This window comes from Tamandua tetradactyla, chromosome 23 (genome assembly GCF_023851605.1).
Source record: "Tamandua tetradactyla isolate mTamTet1 chromosome 23, mTamTet1.pri, whole genome shotgun sequence".
NCBI classification, from domain to species: domain Eukaryota; kingdom Metazoa; phylum Chordata; class Mammalia; order Pilosa; family Myrmecophagidae; genus Tamandua; species Tamandua tetradactyla.
In genome coordinates this window covers 37,806,915-37,831,472 of record NC_135349.1, presented here as the reverse complement: position 1 = coordinate 37,831,472, position 24,558 = coordinate 37,806,915, and the positions used below count along the sequence as shown (strand labels likewise).

Here is a 24,558-nt window from a genome sequence, read left to right as displayed (position 1 = left end):
TGTAGAATCATAGCAAAAGGAAGGAAATTGTAGCAGTTAGAGGGACATTTCTAGACTTGAAGAGTTGGAACATGTCTCAATCACTGTATTAGGGCATCTTTCACATCCTAATAGTCCCTGCAGTCAGCAGACTATTAATTAGTTTGATCCCCTTTTAGTGGCCAGGTACTGTGCTAAGTGCTTCATATGCATGACCTCATTTTATCCTCCTTACAACTATTGGAGGTACATTGTATTGTTCCCAATTTATAGAAGAGGAAACTGAAGTGCAGAGAGGTTAAGTAACTTGCCCACAGTCATCCAACTGTCAAGTGTCAGATTCAAATGCCTGACACTGAAGCCTATGCTTATAATCTTTGTAATATACTGGCCTCCTTTATGCATTGGAGTCATGTGGCAAACTATTTCTCACCTCTCTTTTTCCCAGATTGTTTTCTAATTGCTCTAAGTTTTCTTCACTGGCTACAAGATAATTGTTGGCCTTATGGCTTTAGGGCATTGTATCCTAGGATTTATTAAATATCATCAGCTACATGTTTATAATCCTTTCCGAGGAAGGGCAAGTGGGCAAATGGCTTATCTCATCCGTAATCTTTGAAATTTTACTCTTCTGGGGGAATTTACTAAGAATTTATGGATTAACTACAGGAACTATCCTCAAAAGCACCTTAATTGTAAACTGTCTATGTTGACAGACAGTCCTGACTGTGTTGTTTTTATATAACCTATTTTATCTTCAGGACATCTTATAAGGTAAAGGGTAGTTATCAAAGGGAAGTCACTGACAAACAGGTGGTTAACCTAGATAGCTGAAGATGTAAACAGACCTCTTTCCTCCCTGCCCCCAGTCTCTTTATGATTCAGGACAATGGAGTCTTAACTTTCATTGTTGGTTTCATTTTTGAGTTCCAGCCTTCCTCTCTAAAGAATGCCCCTGATTTTAGCTAGCTGCTATTCCATTTTGTTTGGTTATGATTGGGAGTATATAAACAGAATTGAACACTATTTCTGTTTTTGAGTGCAATGGGATGTGTGTTACCAAAAAATCATTGGCCTTGTAAAATTAACTTGCATTCTGATGTTCTTTTCTCAGAAAGATTACATGGAGAACAAGAAAGTTGCTGTGGAATTAAAGGATGTACCATCTCCCCTTCATGCAGGCTCTAAACTTTTCCCAGCAGTCCCACTTCCAGATATTCATTCTCTTCAGCAACCTAAAATACAGCTTTCAACTGTCCCCAAAGTAAGCTGCTGTGCTCATTGTACTAATGAACCCTCCACTTCGCCAATGCGTTTTGATGGTGGTGGTGGCGGTCGCGGAGGTACTGGTAGCTTGGTTCACACGGGTGCACTGTTAGACTCGCAAAGCACCAGGACAATCACGTGTCAAGTAGGGTCAGGGTTTGCTTTCCAGTCTGCATCTTCACTCCAGAATGCCTCAGCTAGGAACAGTTTGGCAGGCATTGCAAGTGACTTTCCCAGCATGTGTCTAGAAAGTAATCTATCTTCCTGCAAACACCTGCCCTGTTGTGGAAAACTCCATTTCCAATCATGTCATGGTAACGTACACAAGCTACATCAGTTTCCGGCTCTCCAGGGTTGCACCTCTACTGGTTATTTCCCCTGTCCTGAGTTCACAAGTGGGGCTCCAGGCAATTTGGATGAGCACATTTCACAGTCGGAGTTAACGCCTCATTTGTGCACCAACTCTTTGCATCTAAATGTGGTTCCTCCAGTTTGTTTAAAGGGCTCACTTTACTGCGAAGGCTGTTTAAACAAGGTTTGTATCTTTTTATTATTTGTACTGGGTGGAGCTGAGATTTGAGGAAAGACATTTTAAAATGGGCGTATCTTGAGTCTTTATTGTACATGGAGTTGCGGGTTCTTCTGTTATGTAGCTTTCTCCCATCAGCATAACTTCCGCTAGTCCTGAAAGAAGCAAAGGGTAAAATGGGAAGGACAATTCAAACACGTATGGAGTAATTTATGTAGTTTGTGCTCTTAGAGCCTTCTGTTGCAATCAGTCTATTTCCTACATATGAACCTAGTTTGGCAGAGCCTCTGTGTTCTGTTTTGTCTTTAAGGGCTGTTGCACAGTTCTAATTCTTATAACTTGGACACAACTTATATGTGGGCCCATTCATGTAATGTAGGTGATTGCATTAATATGGGAAACTTGAAATTTGGCTTCAGTAGCACCAAATGTTCAAGTGGAGAGACTTCAGTACTCTGTATAAAGTATGTGAAATGTATGAGGTCTCCATTGCAGAAGGAAGGCACATGTCCCAGAATGTAAAATACTAATCATGGGAGGATATTCCCTGGTCATTTCAAATCACTTCCTGAAGGGAGTTTATAAATTGAGGCTTAATGGTTCTGGGAAAGATGATTTGAAAATACGTTTTATTAGAGGATAGCAGATAGAAAGATGACACACTTAGAATGTGTTTTCAGTTGTTGTATATAACTTTAGGTTGTGCAATGATATATCTGAAACCTCCCCTTTTTTTAAAAATTTTAAAACAGCCGGCAAGAAATAGTATAATTGATGCTGCTAAAGTCTGGCCAAATATACCACCTCCAAATACTCAAACTGCACCTATTGCTATCCCTCTGTGTAATGGCTGTGGAACCAAAGGAACAGGGAAGGAGACCACGTTGTTATTGGCGACCAGTCTAGGCAAAGCTGCTTCGAAATTTGGTAAATGACAGCATGGTATAAAATGTGCATATTTAAGGAGTTTTCAGTATCTGATACCAACATTACATTTAATCACCTTAAAAGATTCCTTATGGTTCTAAAGCTACCATGTATGTTAGTCTACATGCCCATCTCTTGGTAAAACACTATTATTATAGACCAGTAGTTTTTTGCCCTTTATTTTGGGCTGAGGCTGCTTGAAATGAGGAAGTCTGTTTATAGAAGAATGGGGAGTATATTAAGAGCAGTAAAGTGCTGGCAGAGATTTGGTTGCAATTTAGGCTCATAATCACACTTGTTGATTATATACTCCGTTATTGGTTATATCCGTGGAAGGAGTAAAGATTTAGTAACAGCTTTTTACACACAGCATTTAAAACCCTAGGAGTTCTAAGTTAAAATCATTCCTCCCAAACAAAGTAATGTGGTATTTTACCTTTTGATAATAGCTTTTAGATGTTAAATAACATATTAAAGCAGTGTTAAGAATAATTTAAAATCAACAACAAAGCAGCTTTACCCTTCATCTCTTCGGTATTCTTCCATAGGAAGTAGGTAAACAGGCTTGGATTAAATACGAACGTCAGGTCACTAAGACATAGCATCCATTCAGTTATAGGGTAGTGTTCAGAGATATATAATGGTCAAGAAAAGAATGGCTCATGCGATAAATGAGATTGATTTATTGTGGGATTAAGTAACTTGGTCTTTAGATTTGTTCTCGTCTGTAAAATAAGAATAAACAGAGTGATGTTATGGCAACTTAGGGTTGTCTTATTAGGTCAACCAGTGAGGTTGCTTAAGTTTAACATCAATCAGTAATTTAGGTTTCCTGCCTCTAAGAATGATTGGTAGTTATCTATTGCTTTATATTCATCTGCCATTTCTTTTGCACTATGTGTAATCAAAAGTGTTAACCATTAATTTCTAAAGGGTCACCAGAAGTTGCAATAGCTGGACAGGTCCTAGAAAACTTACCACCTATTGGAGTTTTTTGGGATATTGAAAACTGCTCAGTTCCCTCTGGCCGGTCAGCTACTGCTGTTGTACAGAGAATCCGTGAGAAATTTTTTAAAGGCCACAGGGAAGCAGAATTCATCTGTGTGTGTGACATCAGTAAAGAAAACAAAGAAGTTATTCAAGAGCTGAATAATTGCCAGGTAAAAAAAAAAAGAATTTTAATCTACTGTGGTAGGACAATAAGCACGTGATTTTTTTTTTTTAAAGAATTCCAGTTCAAAAATTGTTTAATGATATTAATGTATTTGTGCTAAATTTACATATTAACAAAGTAGCAAAAGATTATTTCTGAAGTGCCAGAAATAATTTAATCATGTTTCACCATTCAGTAATGCTACTTAATTAGTGCTATTCCATTAAACTGGTGAGAATGGTTGCATCTTCTTAAGTGCTCTGTGAACAAGGCACAACGGATTTATTATTTATCATTTATACATGGCACTGAAGTGCCATAAGGTTAAACAACTTTTAAAGTCACATGGCCAGTAAGTAGAAGAGCCAGGATTGAGACCCAGGTTGTCTGACTTCGAAGTCTGTGATGTTAAACTGAAAATAGAATCTGGTTCTTTTGTTTGTTTGTTTTTTTAATGCAATTTTATTAGGATGTATTCACATGCCATATAATCACCCAAAGTATAAAACCAGTGGTTCACAGTATCATCATATAATTGTGTATTCATCCCAGTTGATTTTTGAACATTTTCATTACTCCAGGAACAATAAAAAATAAGAATAAAAATGAAAGTAAAAACACCCAAAACTTCTCATACTCCTTATCTCCCCCTATTATTTATATTTTGTCTTTATTTACTTATTCATCTATCCATCCACTGGATAAAGGGATATCATTCATAATCATATCGTCACACTCTAAAAGCTATATAGTTACACAATCAATTTTAAGAATCAAGGCTACAACTCTAGTTCTTTTGACTCATAGACAAGTAATTCCATTGATATAGCGGTCTAAAATAATATATTTATGTTCTTTACAAAAACTAATAAATCTTTACTGTATATTGGATGTGATTGAGGTACCTTTCAAAATAAACCTTTGCCTTGGAGACTGCTGTCTGGGAGCCTGATAGTTTTAATAGGGGCGAATACGATTTGGCTCCCTTTGGGGCAGATTTCCCTTCCCACCAGCTACCGCAGATCCTGAAAGCCCTTGGTGATGTATAGCATAGACAAATGACAAATATAACCCAAAATCATACCTTACTCATATATCAAATCTCTGCCACTTCCAATTTGCAAAAAGCTATTTATGAGGGCAAATTTAACTGCTTCAAATTTTACTTCCTTTTCTCTACCTGTTTTTCAAAACAGGGTGAATGATGTGGACAAAACAGACTAGAGGAGAGGGCAGGGATGATAAGGGACCCAGTTCATTCATGTGGAAAATCAGTTTTGAAATTATTGAGAACTGCTTGTAATTGTTTTCCATTTCTAAGTGTTAATAAATAATTTCCTCTCAAGGGTTACCTGGTAAAATGTGGGCAGAATGCGTAGCAATTTTCTAACTTCAGCCCTTATTATAAATTAATGCAGGTAACTGTTGCCCACATCAATGCTACTGCAAAGAATGCTGCTGATGATAAACTCCGACAGAGTCTCCGCAGGTTTGCAAATACTCACACTGCTCCAGCCACTGTAGTTCTTGTGTCAAGTAAGTGGAGAAACATCTGCCAGTTTGAGTTGAACTTACTCTGTAAGAGTTGTAGAAGCAAAAGACATGTAAAAGTAGGGTACCCCCAAAAGGCCTAAATAGTCGAGACATGTTTGTGCTTATTTTTGAGAACTGTTCAGAATAAAAATTGAGTCTACATGGATTTCTGTATTTTCTCCTTGGAACTTGAGTAAGGATTCTTGTGGGAACAGATTTAGTAAAGAAAATGTGATTTTTTTTTTTTAACCCTAGGCACAGTATTGCCAATTTTAAAAAATCCTGGATAAACAATTCCTAAATTTGAAGCCCCCCAATATATTATTTGCTCCTTTTTAATATCAGAACTAAGATATATCTTGGAATTCCATATAGGTATGTGGTAAAATCGTCTTTACATGTTAATTCTGTTAAGAAATGTGTTTCTGTTTTAAAAAGGGGGTGGGTGGAAGCAACTTTGAATTTAGGAAACAAGTACACATTGTTTCCTAATTAATACAATCTGACCATCCCTTCCTTCTCAGTGGGTGGCAATAGAGTTGTCTGTCTCTGTCAAGTGTTTGTAATTTTGGGGGCTGGGGCTGGCCTCTACCTTTTCTTTCAGCTGATGTCAATTTTGCCTTGGAACTTAGTGACCTGAGACACAGGCATGGTTTCCACATAATTTTGGTCCATAAAAACCAGGCCTCAGAAGCACTGCTGCATCATGCTAACGAGCTGATCAGATTCGAAGAGTTCATTTCTGATTTACCTCCCAGGTTACCACTAAAAATGCCAGTAAGTGGGTTTGCATTATTTTTTTGCTATATTCCAATATTAGATTCTGGAGACTGAAAGCTCTTAACAAGGGGATCACCAAGCCCAGGTGTGGTTTTTTGTAGGAGGCTGGCAGATTTTGAAATAAGGCTTAGAGACTTTCAGTTCTCTTACCAAGATACAGAGAATTGATGTGTGTGAATTTTTTATTTTGTTTTCTCAAAATATCATAGGGAATTGACTTTTAGATGCACCTTACCAGTAGCTGCTTATCATTGTTTCCAGAGCTTGTAGTGTTTTGTGTTACATGGAAGTAATGGAATGAAAGTTGTTCTTTTTGCTTCCAAGTATTATGGGTGAAGGATATGATGATAATTTATACATACTTGTGTAGCTGGAGTAAAATAGGCAGACTTTTTCAGCATTTAATCCTTGATCTGTAGCAGGCCTCTGAGTCCATGGCTTTTAGTGTTGTACCCCCCTGTGGTGTGCACATGCAATTAAGAGAATGATTATTGCTACACATGTAGCATGTTCAAGCCACATGATCAGGAAAATGTGAGTATATTTCCAGCAGGAGGAGGATTTCTGATAGACTTGTTTTGGATAAGAATGTTATGCACAATGTTGAGGTGGGTAAGCTATTTTGAGAATGTATATGTAACTTTTAAAGAGATGATGGTGGAGAGGAGCAGTCCAGTGAATGATCCAGAAGAGTGGGCAATCCCACACATAAATGCAGTTTTAACATATAGTTAATTAACTTTAGGGTCACAAAAGCACCTTAGAAATGATCTCATCCATTGCCCTCATTTTAGGGGAAGTCAGTGCTTAGAGAAAGTAAGCAGGTCGTCAAAGGTCTTGGAAAGTAAGCAAGTCACCAGAGGTCATGCAAAACTTGATTGTAGTAGAGCAGAGAGACTGGTCCCGGAGCTCCCGGATTCAAGCACTTGCACTGCTAGTCCCATTGCATTCCCCAATACCAAACAAATCCTGAGTCTGGCTCCAGATTAAACACATGATAAGGACAGTCCACAATCGGGGATACCAGAATCTTGCCCAAGGAGTAACATACATAGGCCCTAACTTGGTCTTTTGAGCCTCTCTTTTAATTCACCTTTGTTGTTACTCATGGTTTGAGTCTTCGAGCCAGAGCCGCATTTCCTCCCTTTTGCTTCTGTTTGGCACTCACTTTTCTAACTGTAATGTCGTTTAAATCAAATGTATTTTTCTTGAGCACTTACCCACTTCTGAGGTCTTTATTGTGTATGGTTAAAAAAATAAAAAAAGAAGACATGATTATTGAGAATGTTCAGTCTTGCCGCATGTTTTTCCCATTCATTAGAGAGGTAATTTAAGATGTTTTTCTCTTTTCCTCTTGTGTTCTGCAGCCTGTGCGTTAATTTTAATAAATTAAGCATACATTTGTACTACCTAGGTTTTAAGTCCTGGTTTAATAGGAAGAGTATAGATTTTGTTGATTGGCCAGCATCTCTCAAAAAGAAAAAAGCCTCTGATTAGAAAAGTAATGTGTTTAGTGTACAAAAAAGAATCAGTATTTAGAAAAATGGCAAGTGAAAAAATCCCACAGTTCCACCCTCCAGAGGTAAACTATAAACGATTTGGTATTGTCCTCCAGATTTTTAGAAACGCATTATTAAAAAAAAAAATACATATATATAGTGTACTATGGCTTTTTAAACAATTTAGCAATGTCATAGCTTGAATCTCTTTCCATGTCAGTAGATATTAATGTAAATCTATCACATTTTAAAAACCAGCAGAATGTTGGTTTGAAACATACTGATATGACTGGTTGTTAATTTATTTAACCATTCTGCTTATTACTAGACATGTTGTTTATATCCTGTTTTTTACCATCTCCCTCAAGGTAACCCATGTCTTCTTTGGGCTCCTGGGCTGATAGTCCCTAGGATAAGTTCCAAGGCATGCAAGTTCTGGGTTCCAGTTTTACTAGTTAGATCCAAATTGCCCTCCAGGAAGGCTGTACTAATTTACACTGTTACAAATTTTTTGAGAGTCTATTTTAAGTATTTGTCACTCTGATAGGTGAAAATGGTATCTTCTTATAGTTGGCATTTTTATTAATTTTCTTAGCAAAGTTGTAAAATTTCCTTTTATCATTATTGTTGACTTGCTATTTCTTCTGTAAATTTTCCTCATTCTTTGCTCATTTTTTAGTGATTTCTTTTGTGGCTTATGGAATCAAACCTCTCCAAAATTGTCTTAGGTTTTCTTCTAGTATTTTTATGAAATTTCAATTCACATGGAAGGGTTATGATCCTGCACTGATGTTTTCAGTACACACTGCTAAATAGCACTTCCAGGCTAACTGCTGTCAGCCTGCTGTTCTAACCAGACAGGCTCTAACTTACAAAATATTGTCCAACAGCCCTACTAATTAATAAAGTAGACTTTTTATAAGCAGTTTTATCAAGGTATAACTTATATACCATAAAATTGACCTATTTTCACTGTACAATACCATGGTGTTAATAAATTTGTAATGTTATACAGCCAGCTTCCGTCAGCTCAGTAAGAACCCACATTCCAGTTTACAGTTAATACCCCCCAGGCAATCAATAATCTGTCTCTACAGATTTGCTTTTTCTGGACAGTTTATAGAAATGGGAGCATACGGTATGTGGACTTTTGTGTTTAATGTATTCTTTTAAAGCAGCATTCAGTCCCCTAAATAAGTCTCCCTCTCCCATCTAAATCATTTATTACCTCCCCTCCACAATTTGTCAGCTGAGGTTTAGAGATCACTCATTTTTCTCCTTAGTTTGTAATTGAATGTGTGCCCTTGAGTTAACCTAACACTTTTTTCCTCTGTATTAGCAGTGCCACACTCTGCTCTATGTTTATAACCTACCAGCAAATAAAGATGGCAAGAGCATCAGCAACAGGCTCAGACGCCTGTCTGATAATTGTGGTGGGAAAGTGCTGAGTATCACAGGCTGCAGTGCAATCCTCCGCTTCATAAACCAGGATAGTGCAGAACGGGCTCAGAAGCGAATGGAAAATGAAGATGTCTTTGGTAATAGGATCATTGTGTCATTTACTCCAAAAAATAGAGAACTCTGTGAAACAAAGAGTTCAAATGCAATTGCTGATAAAGTGAAGTCTCCCAAAAAACTTAAGAATCCAAAGCTGTGCCTCATCAAAGATGCAAGTGAACAATCTTCCAGTGCCAAAGCCACGCCTGGAAAAGGGTCACAGGCAAATTATGGATCTGCTACAAAAAATACAAATGTTAAAAGTTTACAGGTAATTTTGATACCTCTTGCTTTCTGAAGTTTATGGTAGGTTTGGTTTCTTTGTTTTTGGTTTTATGTGCTTGCTTGCTTTTGATGTGTCCTTTTTAATTTCAGTTTTTGATGATACTCAAATGTTTTCTGGTTTGGATCTAACACATATTGGGTACTTACATTTAAAACCTGCTACAATTATTTCTTTTAAGGAGCTATGCCGCATGGAGTCAAAGACTGCTAGTAGAAACAGTGAGCACCAGCAAGGTAATGTGAGACTGATGGCACCTCCTCACAATAATTCAGGTGCTGCAGTGCCGACATCTAAAAACTTGGGGATGGCGGAGTCGGTTTACAAGAGCAATCAGAAGTATGTCGAGTTACTTTTTCTCATAGTTGCTAATTTAATCAGAAGGAAAATAAATGACCATTTCCCCTTAACTTTCCTCTCTGTTAGAAAAGAGAACATCAGTACCCGAAGTGTTACCAGTTCTCCTGTAGAGAAAAAAGATAAAGAGGAGACCGTGTTCCAAGTCAGTTACCCATCTGCTTTTAGCAAGTTGATTGCCTCAAGACAAGTCAGTCCTTTGCTCACAGCTCAGTCTTGGTCTTCTCGGTAAGTCCATTTTCTTGGCCATTGGTGTGGTTATGTGTAATAGAAAGCGCTGCAATGTAATATGTTTAAAAGAATTGAAGTAGTACAGAAGTGTATAAAGTAATGATAAGTCTTCATGCCTCCTCTGCCAGTGCCCTTTTCTTGAGTCAATCATAGGAGATATTTGGGGGCAATGCTTATTAACAGTACTCTCTTTGCTCTATGTGGAAATTTTGATAAGCAGTGGTCCAAAAGATAAACCTGTCTTGGAGTTTCTGCCAATAACGAAAGGCACGTAAGATGCCCTTGTCATCTCCTCATCTCTCTGTGTCGTTGCACGCATTGCATGTGAACTAGGCATGCATCACATGCAAACTAAGCATACATTGGTTATTCCTATTAATAGTATAATTACAAGTAGCTGTTTGAAAAGCTGTAAAGCACTATAATTATCCATATAACACCTACCTTACCTAAGCTTTCTAAATTTACACCAAGTAATTCTTACAAGGCTTGGAAGACAGAAGGACCCATAAGGCCTTCTCGCAGCTACATGAGGCCCTTTAAGTATTGTGTTTGTTCTGCTGAATTGGTGAAGACTTACCATGGAAAGTGACTCTAGACTGTGAAATTACATCTAAAAATTTACATAAAGGTTTTCCTTATGTGGAAAAGGGCTATAACATATAAGCAAGATTGTCTAGCTTTTTCAGAACCAAAAAAGCAGTTAAATGATTTAATTCATATTACGAGCTAATTAACTGAGAAAAGAGCCCAAAGTAGAAAGTCAATTCATCAAGCCTGCCTGCAGTTTCTACCTTCAGCTTTAAATAATCTAATGAAATAATATTTGATATTAAGTAATTTATTGGTTGTTAAGAGTCCAGCAGATTGTATATAGTTAATAGGAACCTCTAACAATAAGTTTAAATTGGTGTACATTTAAGATGAAAACATTTGAAAACCAAATGTTTGGTTTGGTTGTGTTGTGGGAAAATGTATCTATGTATCGCTTCAAACAAAGCCTAAATGAAACAATCAGTAAATAAAATAACTGTTTTCAAAAATAATCTCAATATGTATATTTTAAGCAGGAGTATGTCTCCAAACCTTTTAAACAGAGCATCCCCACTTGCTTTCAATGTTGCAAATTCAAGCAGTGGTGCAGACTGCCCAGACCCATTTGCAAATGGTGCTGACATCCAAATCAGTAACGTAGACTACAGATTGTCCCGGAAGGAGCTGCAGCACCTCATGCAGGAGGCCTTTTCTAGGCATGGCAAGGTAATCTTTCCACTCTTGCTTTTGCTTTTCTACCGTTCTACCTTTTAAGTTCGAGAATTTAATTCAACATACATGAGGATGGTCAGTATGCAGATGTGACCAAACAAGCATAACTTCTTTCCTTTTTCTTCTATTCTGCTCATAGTGGTGCCTCACATCCAGTTTTTAGGACTCGCCCCAGTGACCAAGAAACCTAGGAGTGATCATGGACAGGAATTTAAATGGCACTTGGAAATAAAACATTGATGGGTTTTAGCTGGCTTAGTCTGCTGAAATACAGAAATCGGATTCTAAAATAATCTTGGCTGTTTTTTCTTCTATTTATTGTATCTGATACAGTTTTTAGGTACAGTTTACAAAAAGTGCACCTTTCACAGATTCTTGAAATGCTCATGCCCCAGGTTTTTTCAGGGTCTGGAGAAGACCCTGAAGATTCATCATAGTGTGTAGGGTTCCATGTCTGCCTTGGAGGGCTGTGTGTGCTAAAGGACACAGACAGACCTGACCAGTTTCACTTCTCTGAGTGCCACCCGATCCTAGCTCACTTAAGTTTTCTGATCAGGAGAAGTGCAGAGTTCAGACAGTTTCCCCCATGGAAGCACTGAAGTTCACAAATATGTTCCTGAATGATTCACCTTCAGTTTTAGGGGATGTTGAGGTTCTAGGGTGTCACAACATTCTGTTTTCCTTGTTACTACTATAGGTGAAGAGTGTTGAGCTCAGCCCCCATACAGATTATCAGCTCAAGGCTGTTGTTCAGATGGAAAACTTACAGGAAGCAATCAACGCAGTGAATAGCCTCCACAGATATAAAATTGGCAGCAAGAAGATCCTGGTCTCACTTGCCACAGGAGCTGCTAATAAATCACTCTCTTTACTGAGGTAAAGAAAAACAGAATCAAACAACTAACCATTGATTTCAGGAAATAATATTTTGACCCAGAAACACTTTTGGAAATAATAATAATAGATTTTTTATCACATCCCTGTCCCTCTTGTAATGACTGTATGTGCAGTAATGCACAGTCTTGATTGATAATGTTAGAAATAAGCTATTTGACCCATGTTCAAATCATTAATCAAAGGTAAAGTACTGCTTAAACTTGACAGGTACTTGGTATTAAAATAATACTCTGCATGTCCAGAGCAGGTTCTAAAAAAAAAAAAAAGACCTCTACAATAAAAGTTATAAGCCTGAAAAGTCCAAAAAGATTGCCTGCACATATCAGTAGGAAATGGATTTGTCTATGAAGGGTAGATCAATAAAATGTCAAGCTCTCAACTTGCAGGTACATCTTTAATGTCAAGGAGGCACCCGGTCCCAAAAGTCCGTGTTATTACCAAATCAATGTTAGGAATCTGGTGATGGTTTTATTCAGAATAAGCTTTGATTTATCTTTGATTCTCACCATTTTGGGGGGAACTAGTAAAAGAGGACTCACTCCAGAATGTCTGTTTGGATGATCAAGGTTCTTTTTTCTGAGTTGCATTTCATTGTTACTGTTTTGTGAATGTTTTAAAAAATTAAAACTCCAGAAAATCTTATATAAGAATAAGTTTTTTTCCCTTAAAATAAAAATAATATTCGTTGAAGCTTCTGAAAGTTCAGAAACATAAAAGAAGCAAAGGAAAATTCTCCATAATTGTATGGCTCAGAGCCAACCACTCTTTATTTTTTCAATAACACAAAACAATTTTTAATTTGTATGCCCCTAACAACAGAGGTTCAAAATATATGAAGCAAAATCTATCAGAACTGAAAAAGAATTAGACAAGCTTGTACATGTAGTTGGAGATTACAATACTCTTAAGTTATTGATAGATGGAAAATCAGTAAAGATATAGGACACTTGAATGTCATTACCCATCATTTTGGCCTAATTGATATTTATAGTACTCTACCCAACAACCACAAAATAAGCATTTTTCAAGTGTACATGGGGCAGTCACTAAAATAGAACATGTGCTGGGTCATACAACAGCTCAATAAAATTAGAAAGATTGAAATAACACAGTCTGTGTTCTCTGTTGCAAAGGAATTAAAACAAATTAATAAGAGGAAGATAACTAGAAAATCCTAAAAATTTGGATTTTTAGCAATATACTTTTTTTTTAATAATTAAAAAAATTTTTTAAACATATCAACATACAAACATGAACATTCTTACCATATGATCATTCCATTCTTGGTCTATAATCAGTAACTCACAATATCATCACATAGTTGTATATTCATCATCATGATCATTTCTTAGAACATTTCATCAATTCAGAAAAAGAAATAAAAAGAAAAAAGAAAAATACATACCATACCCCTCCCTCTCATTGACTACTACTATTTCCATATACCTAATATATTTTAGCCTTTGTTTCCTGTTTTTTTCTGTACTCCTTACCATTCCCTTTCATTGATCACTAGCATTTCAGTCTACTAAATTTATTTTAACATTTGTTTCCCCTATTATTTATTTATTTTTAATCCATATGTTTTACTCATCTGTCCATATCATAGATAAAAGGAGTATCAGACACAAGGTTTTCACAATTACACAGTCACATTGTGAAAGCTATATCATTATACAATCATCTTTAAGAAACCTGGCTACTGGAACTCAGCTCTACATTTTCAGGCACTTCCCTCCAGCCTCTCCATTATACCTTACTAAAAAGGTGATATCTATATAATGCATAAGAATAACCTCCAGGATAACTTCTTGACTCTGTTTGAAATCTCGCAGCCATTGACACTTTATTTTGTCTCATTTCTCTCTTCTCCCTTTCAGTCGAGAAGGTTTTCTCAATTCCTTGATGCTGAGTCCCAGCTCAATTCTAGGATTTCTGTCCCACATTGTCAGGAAGGTGTATACCCCCGAGAGTCATGTCCCATGTAAAGAGGGAGAGGGCAGTGAGTTTGCTTGTCGTATTGGCTGAGAGAGAGCGGCCACATCTGAGCAACAGTAGAGGTTCTCTGGGGATGACTCTTAGGCCTAATTTTAAGTTGGCTTAGCCTATCCTTTGCGGGGATAAGTTTCATATGAACAAACCCCAAGATTGAGGCGAGCCAACCCCTCTTAACAGTCTGGAGGGTTTTCTTCCTTTCGGTATTTTAGTGGCTTTTTGGGTTTTTTTAAATACTGTAGTTGAAGTCATATTCTATTCAGTTGTGTATTCTCAACTATGGGAAGGAAACAATTCAAACTTTCTGCCTTTTGCTCTGAATGAGTAACAATATATTCCTTCAAACGTTGAGTAGTCAATATTTTTCTGATACACAGGTGTGGAAAGTCCTATGATTGATAAAAATCCTAGTGTGTGACTTAATATTTCTTAATTGGCTTGTCCCTAAAATTCTTTCTTCAGATTCTTCTGAAAAATAAATTCTGAAATATCAGAAACTGGCAAATTTATTTTGAATACACATTGTGTTCATTTTTTGAATTCTTCGGGAACTCTGTTTTTAAAAAGCAACATGTATTCTATACACTTGTGTACAATATACTTGAAAATGAAATATTCTGTTATCTAATTAACTAAAATTTTGTCTTACAGTGCAGAAACAATGTCTATTCTTCAGGACGCTCCTGCGTGTTGCTTGCCTCTGTTTAAATTTACAGATATCTATGAAAAAAAGTAAGTTTATTTTTTCGTTGATTCAGTCAGTATTTATCGGGAACTGTCTTATACAAACCTGTGATAGAAACTCTTAAGGAACTTCCAGCCTAGTAGAGGAAATGAGACAAAGAACAAATATAGTATTCAGATTTAAGTTTTGATTTTAACATGCATTTTTAACAAATCCAGATCTTCAGTCCTGAAAGCTGTACTATTATTTTTCTTTTTCTTTTTAACCAGTTGACTGATTAGCTTTATTATTCATTGAGTAAACATTTCTGAGTACCTTTTAAACTGTTAGCTTTAGGACAAAAGGAACTAAATCTTACCTAACACCATATTTTTGGTGCCTGACATTTTAGCAGACAGTAGATGAGATGTTCAACAAGTATTAGTGGGAGTGAAAGACTAAGGCACTGTGAGAATGCAAAGCTGGACAAAGCAAAGCCCTTACCCTCGAAGAGCTTAATAAATGAAAAGACATTTACAAATTATTATATGAAACAAAGTATACTGTCATTATAAAAGAGAAGGAGGGAGAAAATTCTTTGAGGGCACAGAGGAGAGAAAGAACAAGGAGCTTGACCACTAATCTGTGGATAGTGGGGAGCCATTCCTTCATTTGAAGAATGAAGACATGGGAAAAGACAACACATCAGAAATGTGGAGAAGGCTACCACATAAAAGAGTCTGAGGAAACTGTGTGAGGTTTGGGGATGTGGAGGAGGCCGCTGGTGACTCCAGAGCCATTGCTATATAGTCCTGTAGATAAAATACAGGAGGGAAGTGTTGGCAGACTGGTGTGCAACAGCAGAAGCAGCTCCTGAGGCACAAGCTTTTTGTGTTAAAGGGAAGACAAGGATATGACTGAGAGCAAGAGCGTCCTACAGGGATGAGATGGGGCAAGGGTGAGGGGGGAAAACAGGAGACTGCTTTGAGTAGATGGGAAATTTGAACATGTGTGTAGGACACTAGGAAGGAACCATTGAACAAGCCATAAGAGCAGCTGACGTTTATTGAGCACTTACTGTAAGCCAAGCCCTGTCCATACATAATCACATTTAATCTTCACATCAACTCTATGAGGTAGGTGTTATCATCACCTCATTTTACAGATGGAAAAACTGAGACCCAGATATGTTAAATATCTTGACTAAGGTTGCACGGGATGAGATTAAATCAGAGTATGAACTCAGGTTTGTCTGCCTGCAGTGCCTGTGCCTTTATGCACTGCAGTATGAAAGATACAAGTCAGGGGGATGATTGAGGAATTGAGTCTCAGAGGAATTGTAGGTCATGAAGTTGAGGTGAGTGTTCCTCGTCTGAGGTTGAAGAGGAGAGATTGTGGGAGGTAATTTAGGGAGACTTGGAAGAGAAGGGTTGTGAAGTTGAGAAAGGTCATACTCGATAGCTTCCTGTTTTAGAAAATCAGGTGAGGTTATTTACAGAAACTAGGGGAGTGGAAGAACAGCTTGGACCTTGGCCAGTTATAAGGTGAAGACTAAAGGATGTAATCACTGTGATGGGCAATGAGTCAGAAGTGACTGGAAGGTGTGCCAAGCGTCATTCATTTGATAGTGGATGAATTTAGGGTAGAATTGTTCCAGTTCTACTTTTGAAGGGACAGAAGAACCATTCTTGGTGTACAGTAATGTTTATTTATACACATAGATGTTTCTGTGTAATCAAAGGAAAGGTTCTCTTTAAGTCAGAAATTTTCTCTTTTTCCCTGCTTTTAGGTTTGGACACAAGTTAAATGTGTCAGATTTATATAAGTTAACAGACACAGTTGCAATCCGCGAACAAGGCAGTGGAAGACTCGTGTGTCTCTTACCCAGTAGTCAAGCCCGACAGAGCCCCCTGGGATCTTCTCAGTCACATGATGGCTCCTCAACGAATTGCAGTCCAGTTATATTTGAAGAGTTAGAATATCACGAGCCTGTCTGCAGACAGCATTATCCCAATAAGGAGTTCAGGTATACTGCCCTTTCCCTTTAGAAATAGCCCTTTTGAGTAAGGTCATAGAACATTTTCTAGAATTAACTTGCAAACATCGTAGATGCCATCTGAATGTTTGCTTCTTTTTTCTGCAGTGAGCATGAATTTGATCCAGACTCTTACAAGATTCCTTTTGTGATTCTCTCTTTGAAGACGTTTGCACCCCAGGTCCATAGTCTTCTCCAGACACACGAGGGCACTGTGCCTTTATTAAGGTGAACCCTGTCTCGACCACTGTGAAAGTGAGGCCTGGGTTCTCTCTTTCATAGAAACTCTGCCCCCTCTGCCCACACCTCCCCCATGCAAGTGTTGGAGACATGTGAGTGTGTATGAATGTGTGCTTGAGTGTGTATATATGTCTGCAAGTCTAGGTGTCTGCGAGTGTGTGCACCTGTGTGAGTATGTGAGTGTCTTTTTGGGTTCATGCTTGTGTGTGCATCTTAGTGTGTGTGCGCACATGTGTAATTGTGTACCCATGTATGAGTGTGGTGGCTTATCCTAATATTTTAAATTTTGCCATCAGTTAAAGCATTTCTGAAATGGAATTCATCCACTCACTATTTCAACAGGAAACTTTGCATTTGTGCTAAATTCTAGAAACATAAACATGAGTAGGGCAGTTTCTTCTGTACAGGGAAGAGATGTTTTCTAAGTGCTATAATAGGAATATGCACACGGGAATGTGCACAACCCCAAATAGTACATCCAGTAAATTTCAAAATTTGAGAGAGAAAAGTATTCTTTAAAAGTCCATTTAACCACACCAGGGGTCATGATTTAGACTTAGTACAAAGGCCAAAACAGACTAAGTTGCCTTAATGCCATCCATACATTAAAGCAGATGAATAGCTGACTTGAAGCCCAGTTACCTTGTTTAACCCCCTTTACTGAAAATTGTCTGGAAATTTCTTTTACCATCAGGACACACCTATGGTACATCCAAGTGGTAAAGGCTATAGTGATTACCTTCCTGGGATCTTAATTTCAACATTTAAACCCAGGTTGTGGTCATTTAAGAAGAAATCATTTCTTAATGGATACATTAAAATGAAGGCTTCTGTTTAGTGGGTACTTTGCTTTTCCATTATTTTAATTAACCTTTTTTTTTCACTTCAGCTTTCCAGATTGTTATGCTGCAGAGTTTGGTGAACTGGAAGTAACGCAGGAAAATCGAGAGGGTGCTCCGTTAGAACATCTCATAACCTGTGTTCCAGGTGTGAACATTGCCACTGCACAGAATGGCGTTAAAGTAATTAAATGGATTCACAACAAACCACCGCCTCCAAACACTGGTAGGTGTCAAGGATTTGTCCTCCCCTTTTGTGAAACAGGGAAGACACTGTGGCCTTCAGCTCACAGCAGCAGGACCTGCCAAGTGTGAAAATGCCCATGGCTGTCTCCTTCGAGCTTTTAAAAACTGCTCTTTAAAATGCTGAGGTCTTGGCAGAAGGACATGTCTTAAAAATATAAATCACACTGGATTTTTAAAACCCAAATTTCACAGTCACAAATATCTTTAGCTACCTCATGTTTTGAACTTTTTTCGGCTTGTGAATTGATTGGCCATTTAAAAATAGTTTCAGACATTGGAAGGAAGTAACTCTTAACACAGATTTACCTTTGAAATTCTTTTTTGTTTCCAATTTAAGCAAAAATCACATGACATAAAATTGACCGTTTTAAAGCGTACAGTCCCCTGGCTTTGAGAATATGAAAATCATTTTGATGAACATTTCTGACTGATAAATGTGAAAATAAGCATAACTGTAAATGTAAAGGACCAGGGAATTAGATAAATGTGAAAATAAGTGTAACTGTAAATGGAAGGACCAAGGAATTGGAACCTAGATTTGAGTAAGTTTTTCAGTTATGGTCATCTCATAATTTATAAGTGCCAAATGCTGCTGCCTGTGAAGCTTTCATAGGCACGCTTCCTTTGCCTGGCCTCCCAACACTCTTCTACGTTTTCCTTTCCAGCCCATTGCCTCCCCAACTAGGGTAGGTAGAGTAGGGATGGGGAAGGTAAGGATAACCAAGAAGCTCTGCCTGAGTCAGGGTTTCCTTAGAGGACAATTATTTGTACCCAAGTTTCTCATCCACTCCCTCTTTCTTTCTTTTTTTTAATTGTGAAAAGTAACATATTTTTAAAAAGCAATAAATTTCAAAGGACACCACAATAATTAGTTATAGAACAGATTTCAGAGTTTGCTATGTGTTACAGTTCCACAATTTTAGGTTTTACTTTCTAGCTGTTCCAAGATGCTGGAATCTAAAAGAAATGTCAATATAATGAATCAGCTGTCATCCTCGTGTGTTAAATCCTATCTTCTCTGTTATAACTCCACCATCTTCTTTGCTCTTTCTCCCAATCTTTAAGGGTATTTGGGCTATATCCATTCTAACTTTTTCATATTGTAAAGGGCTGTCAATAATATGGGATATGGTGATGGAACTAGTTGATGTTGTGGCAACTCTAGTTTTCAGGACTTATCTGGCCTAGGAACCCATCTGGAGGTTGCAGGTTTCTGGAAAGTAATCACAGTGCATGGAACTTTTGTAGAATCTCAGAGCCCTATGTGTTCTTTGCGGTTCTCAGAAATGGTTTTGGTTGGTTTTGGTCCACAACCTCTTTCCTTTCCCCTCAGCCTTTAGGCTACTTGGCATCCCATAGATTATGCTGCTCCCTCCTTTCTCTCTCTCATGTCATGAACCTGTAAACCATTTCAACATTTCTATAAAAGTTTCCAATTATATTTTTATAATTAAAATCTTTTTTTAGGTATATACAACATACCTGAAGCATTGATCCCATGCTTTTCTGGTCAGTGTTTCAGTTCCATTATGAGTTAATTAAGCTCTTCTTGGCTGCTGCCTGATAACCATGTACAATTTTGTTTCTGTGAAAAAGTATGTTCTACCTGACAAAATTATAACACAACCAGTTCATAAACTGGAAACTTCTTGTGTGTTTTCACTTCTGCTTTAAGTAATCCAGTGAATTATGAGTTGCTTTGACTGTTTCACTTGAAAATCAGTGGGAAAGCATTTGCCATCCCATTAATATATTTGACTAGTATGTTGATTATATGGGACATGACTATGAATAGAAGTTGAGAAATAAAGTAGCTATTTGGTTCAGCTCACCTGCTCATGATTGAGCACAAGCAAGGGACTGAAAGATCCCCTTCAACTGATGAAATGTGCTTTATGTGTTATGCATTTTCTGTTTTTCTTCTTACATGTTTAGACCCTTGGCTTCTGCGTTCTAAAAGTCCTGTAGGTAACCCACAGCTGATCCAGTTCAGCAGAGAAGTCATTGACTTGCTGAAGAGCCAACCATCCTGTGTCATACCAATTAGTAACTTCATCCCTTCCTATCATCATCATTTTGCAAAGCAGTGCCGAGTCTCCGACTATGGATACTCCAAGTTGATTGAATTATTAGAAGCAGTACCTCATGTGTTGCAGGTAAGGAATACTAAGGGATTATTTGTTTAAAAAAACAAATTTTTTTTAACATTAATGATAGGAGGGAATGTTTGTTCATGGCTTTGGCTGCCTCAGCCAAAAACACAAGATAACTAATAACCTAATTCCTAAGAAATCAGTTGGGAGCAAAACATATTGACAAAGCTTTCTTCAAGATATAGGAAACATGTACGAGGTGGCCTCTCAATTTTTCAGAAATCTTCAAGTTTCCAACTAAATGGAACTCCTTATGAGCTCTGAGGATTATTTTCCCTTTGACTTCTATAAACTAACCTTCCTCCTAGTACAGTTCATTCCAGAATTGTTCACTATTACAAGGGAAATCCTATGAACATCCATGTGTTTATATGTTGGTGTGAGGCAAGGGCTTAACTTTTATTATAAATTTGTTGGAGGCTGGTTAGCAGGCAGGTTTTAACACTGGTTTTTATGAAGTCTTTGCTTATTAGCTTAAGGTGTCTGATTAGCTCTGCATTGTAAATATTGCCTGAAAAATTTCAGCTTTTAGAGACAAAATTATTTGCACAAACTAATATGCTTCATTTCTGTACCCATGGCTATTTGAAAAAGGTTGGGCAGGATAGAAAAAGGGTCCCAGACGTTTAAGCAGTTGTTCGTTTTGACCAGGTACATGTTGTTGATCTACATAGTGCTTCAAATTGCAGATATCAGTATTCTCTGAGGGTGGAAACAAGAGAGTCAGTATCCACCAAGATCTTAAAAGTAATCCAAGTATTTGATTTGCAGATTCTGGGAATGGGCTCCAAACGTCTGCTGACCCTTACCCACAGGGCCCAGGTGAAGCGCTTTACTCAGGATTTACTAAAACTTCTCAAATCCCAAGCCAGCAAACAGGTCATTGTGAGAGAATTCTCTCAGGCTTATCACTGGTGAGTTGATGAGAAAGGAAAAAAGGAAATCAATTATTTTTAAACACCTTTTTTTCCTCCCATTTTTTAAGCAGTTATCTAACTTTTTCTGTTTGATTCTTTTGGAAAACTTACATTAATATGTGCTGTTGCCCAGTGTTTGAACATTTCCATTTTAAAAAACCTAGGTGTTTCTCAAAGGACTGGAATGTCACTGAATATGGTGTTTGTGAGTTGATTGATATCATATCAGAGATACCAGACACAACCATCTGCTTGTCCCAACATGATAATGAAATGGTGATTTGTATCCCCAAAAGAGGTATGTTGACTTAAATTTTCCTGGAACAGTGTAGGCTTTTTAATCTATCTCAATGGTTATTTTAAAATAAAAATTTACAGGGGATACACTTTCCCCCTCCCTCTCCACGGCTCCTGAGGATTCCGTGGAAAACACAATTTGAAAACATTGGCTGTACTCTGCACTGGATCCTAGATTCTTCAGAGTAGGTGAAGCCATTTGTCAAGAAGAAAAGAAGACTAGTTTTTTTTTTTAAGAATTCACTGTAAAGGGAAAAAAAACATAACCAACATTTTCTTAAAATACCTTTTTAAGCTTCTGTGGCTATTTAAACTCTAGGTGTCCACTTGAGAATCAATTACCATGGCTGTTGTTTGTCCCATTCTCCTCTCTTGTTTAACTCTGAACTAGTTTGTTATGCACTCTTAAGAAGGAAAGCAGGCTCACATGAATGTTTTGGTTTGTTTTTCAAAGTTCAATAGCTCCAGTTGAGGTCTGGGAGATAGGATAGATAAAAATAAATCTACATACTGTTATGCCCATCCACATTGATGAGTTCTGCAAAACACTGATGTCCATAAAATCATGATATTCCAAAGCTAAAGTTAGTAATGTCAATCTTTCCTAATTCTAATTTAAAAATTAATGGAAACAAAAATCTAAGTTTAAGCCATTTCCTCTGTTTTTTTGTTAAACTTTTGATACCTGATACTCTTTTTAGCTAGCAAGTTTTAACTAAAGATGAAATGAATAAACAAAAAGCATGTTATTATTCAGAAGTGTAATTTCATACTTTCTATATTATAGAAATAAATAATTTCTATATTATATTTGCAAGTATAGAGACCTGTATGTGTGTCACGCTCATGCACACATATACACACATTTGGGTGGGGAGGTGGTGACTAGAAAAATTGTTCATGTAAGATGGGATTACATATAAATGAATTTCATTGACTCATTATTGTGTCCTCCAGGTATACTGTCCCTGAATTTGTTCAAGGACCATTTGCAAAGAGAGAGAAGAGTTAAATATGTTTGTTTTAGGTTGTGTGTGTTTGGAAGAAAAAGTTGATACCTTTTGTAAACTGTGAATAGGACTTAGTACAGTGTGGATGTTAAAAAAAGACAAGTGAGTAGAAAAAGACTGCGATTTATGTTTGTTTTTTAAAGAACGTACCCAAGATGAAATAGAAAGGACAAAACAGTTCTCCAAGGATGTTGTTGATTTGCTGCGTCACCAGCCCCATTTCCGGATGCCCTTTAATAAATTTATTCCCTCTTACCATCACCATTTTGGCCGGCAGTGCAAGCTCTCATACTATGGGTTTACCAAACTACTTGAACTTTTTGAAGCCATACCTGATATTTTACAAGTGAGTTAAGAAATTCTAATTATATAAGCATTTTCCTGAACAATATATAGGGGAAGAAAGTTTTCATTTCCAGGACCTGTTTTTCTGGGAAGTAGGGAGTTAATTACAAAAGAGGGTAAAAATCTGAAATATTTTTATCAGATATGCTATGTTGTTGGCCCATTAGTATTTTTAGGTAATTGTTTTTTCTTCAATATATAAATTATTCTTCAAATGCGTTTTGGGTAATTATTGTAAAAAGGATGAGATAGTTGGATTTCTTAAACCAAATATTCTTTCATTAGTTCCATACTTTTTCTGTCCCTTATGTTGGGAATGGGGATGAGTACATGAGATCATCAAATGCTAAGCCAGTAAGTTTTTGCTGAGTTAAACCATATTTCTCTTGTTGACTTTTATTTATTTTTTGACTCCTGAAAGTGCTAATTTTTAGTTACTGTTTGTATACATTTTCTTGCCATTCAGTTCTGAGAACCGCCCTAGCTTGTTCATGTTCCCTTGCCTCTTTCCTCTGTGTTTTCCAAGGTACTAGAATGTGGAGAAGAAAAAATCCTTACTTTGACAGAGGTAGAACGATTCAAAGCCCTAGCTGCCCAGTTTGTTAAACTCCTTCGGTCCCAAAAAGATAACTGCCTTATGATGACAGATCTACTTCCAGAATATGCTAAAACTTTTGGTTACACATTTCGCCTCCAAGACTATGATGTCAGTTCAATTCCGGCTTTAACACAGAAACTCTGCCATGTAGTAAAGGTAAACAGATGTTTTTCATGGAATAAAACTTGTGGCATAATTCTTACTGGGATATTGACATGTATTTTAGTATTTCTATATTTACCGCTTGCCCACTTGTACTACTTACTACTGCTTTACAGCTTGTTCTATGTATCATTATACTCTTATCAGGTAATAGGCCATGACTTTGATTTGGCAGTTTAAATTTTTGGTCTTGGTTTTGTGTGTTAACTACCTTGCCAGAGTAATATTTTTTGAACTGTTGAGGTCACTTTCTTATATTAGGGGGTTTATTCTGAGGTGCTCAGTCTTGGCGCTGCTGACCTATAGTTGGATCCCTTCAAATAGCTTTGTCTCCAAGGCTTTGGGGAGACTGTATCACAATCTCCTCACTCCTCTAGTCCTGACTCACTTAAGAAGTAGGTGTAGGAGCAAGCTAAGACAGAATTGCTTTTGTTACTGGTAGAGCTTTATTACAGAGTGTGTCTTCTTTGTCCCTACCCTGTTCTGAACTCCCATCCTAGGCCAAGCACCTAAAGGCTTTCAGGCCTCCTCCACAGTACCAGCAGAACTCTTATAAAGAGGAAGAAATGGAAAGGGAAACATGAAGTGGTGGCAGACCTAGTAGTGATAGGTTTTTTTGGGGATATTTTTTCCTTCTTTCCTTTTTTTTTATTAATTAAAAATTTTTTTTAAACATAAACACATTCTTACCATATGATCATTCCATTCTACATATATAATCAGTAATTCACAATATCATCACATAGTTGTATATTCATCATCATGATCATTTCTTACAACATTTGTATAAATTCAGAAAAAAGAAATAAAAAAAAAAATCATACATACCATACCCCTTACCCCTCCCTTTCATTGATCAC

At 37.1% G+C, this 24,558-nt stretch overlaps 1 protein-coding gene across 9 annotated transcripts in view; it reads left to right on the top strand.

Moving 5' to 3' along the window:
• MARF1 (meiosis regulator and mRNA stability factor 1) overlaps positions 1-24,558 on the top strand; it is a 41,833-nt gene that overhangs the window by 5,459 nt on the left and 11,816 nt on the right. For 2 of the 9 annotated variants that reach the window (XR_013168037.1, XM_077141652.1), the window contains exons 3-21: positions 1,094-1,780; positions 2,527-2,701; positions 3,635-3,861; positions 5,273-5,390; positions 5,992-6,164; positions 9,006-9,434; positions 9,628-9,785; positions 9,873-10,031; positions 11,102-11,294; positions 11,998-12,176; positions 14,844-14,924; positions 16,646-16,882; positions 17,000-17,119; positions 18,021-18,196; positions 20,152-20,372; positions 21,141-21,283; positions 21,451-21,584; positions 22,737-22,939; positions 23,465-23,692. Coding sequence is in view for 8 of the 9 variants with exons in the window: in XM_077141652.1 (XP_076997767.1) it covers positions 1,094-1,780; positions 2,527-2,701; positions 3,635-3,861; positions 5,273-5,390; positions 5,992-6,164; positions 9,006-9,434; positions 9,628-9,785; positions 9,873-10,031; positions 11,102-11,294; positions 11,998-12,176; positions 14,844-14,924; positions 16,646-16,882; positions 17,000-17,119; positions 18,021-18,196; positions 20,152-20,372; positions 21,141-21,283; positions 21,451-21,584; positions 22,737-22,939; positions 23,465-23,692 (4,041 nt within the window). In the remaining variant the exon portion in view is untranslated. The remainder of the gene's footprint in view (positions 1-1,093; positions 1,781-2,526; positions 2,702-3,634; positions 3,862-5,272; positions 5,391-5,991; positions 6,165-9,005; positions 9,435-9,627; positions 9,786-9,872; positions 10,032-11,101; positions 11,295-11,997; positions 12,177-14,843; positions 14,925-16,645; positions 16,883-16,999; positions 17,120-18,020; positions 18,197-20,151; positions 20,373-21,140; positions 21,284-21,450; positions 21,585-22,736; positions 22,940-23,464; positions 23,693-24,558) is intronic. The other 7 variants (XM_077141660.1, XM_077141655.1, XM_077141654.1 and 4 more) reach the window with 7 other exon arrangements.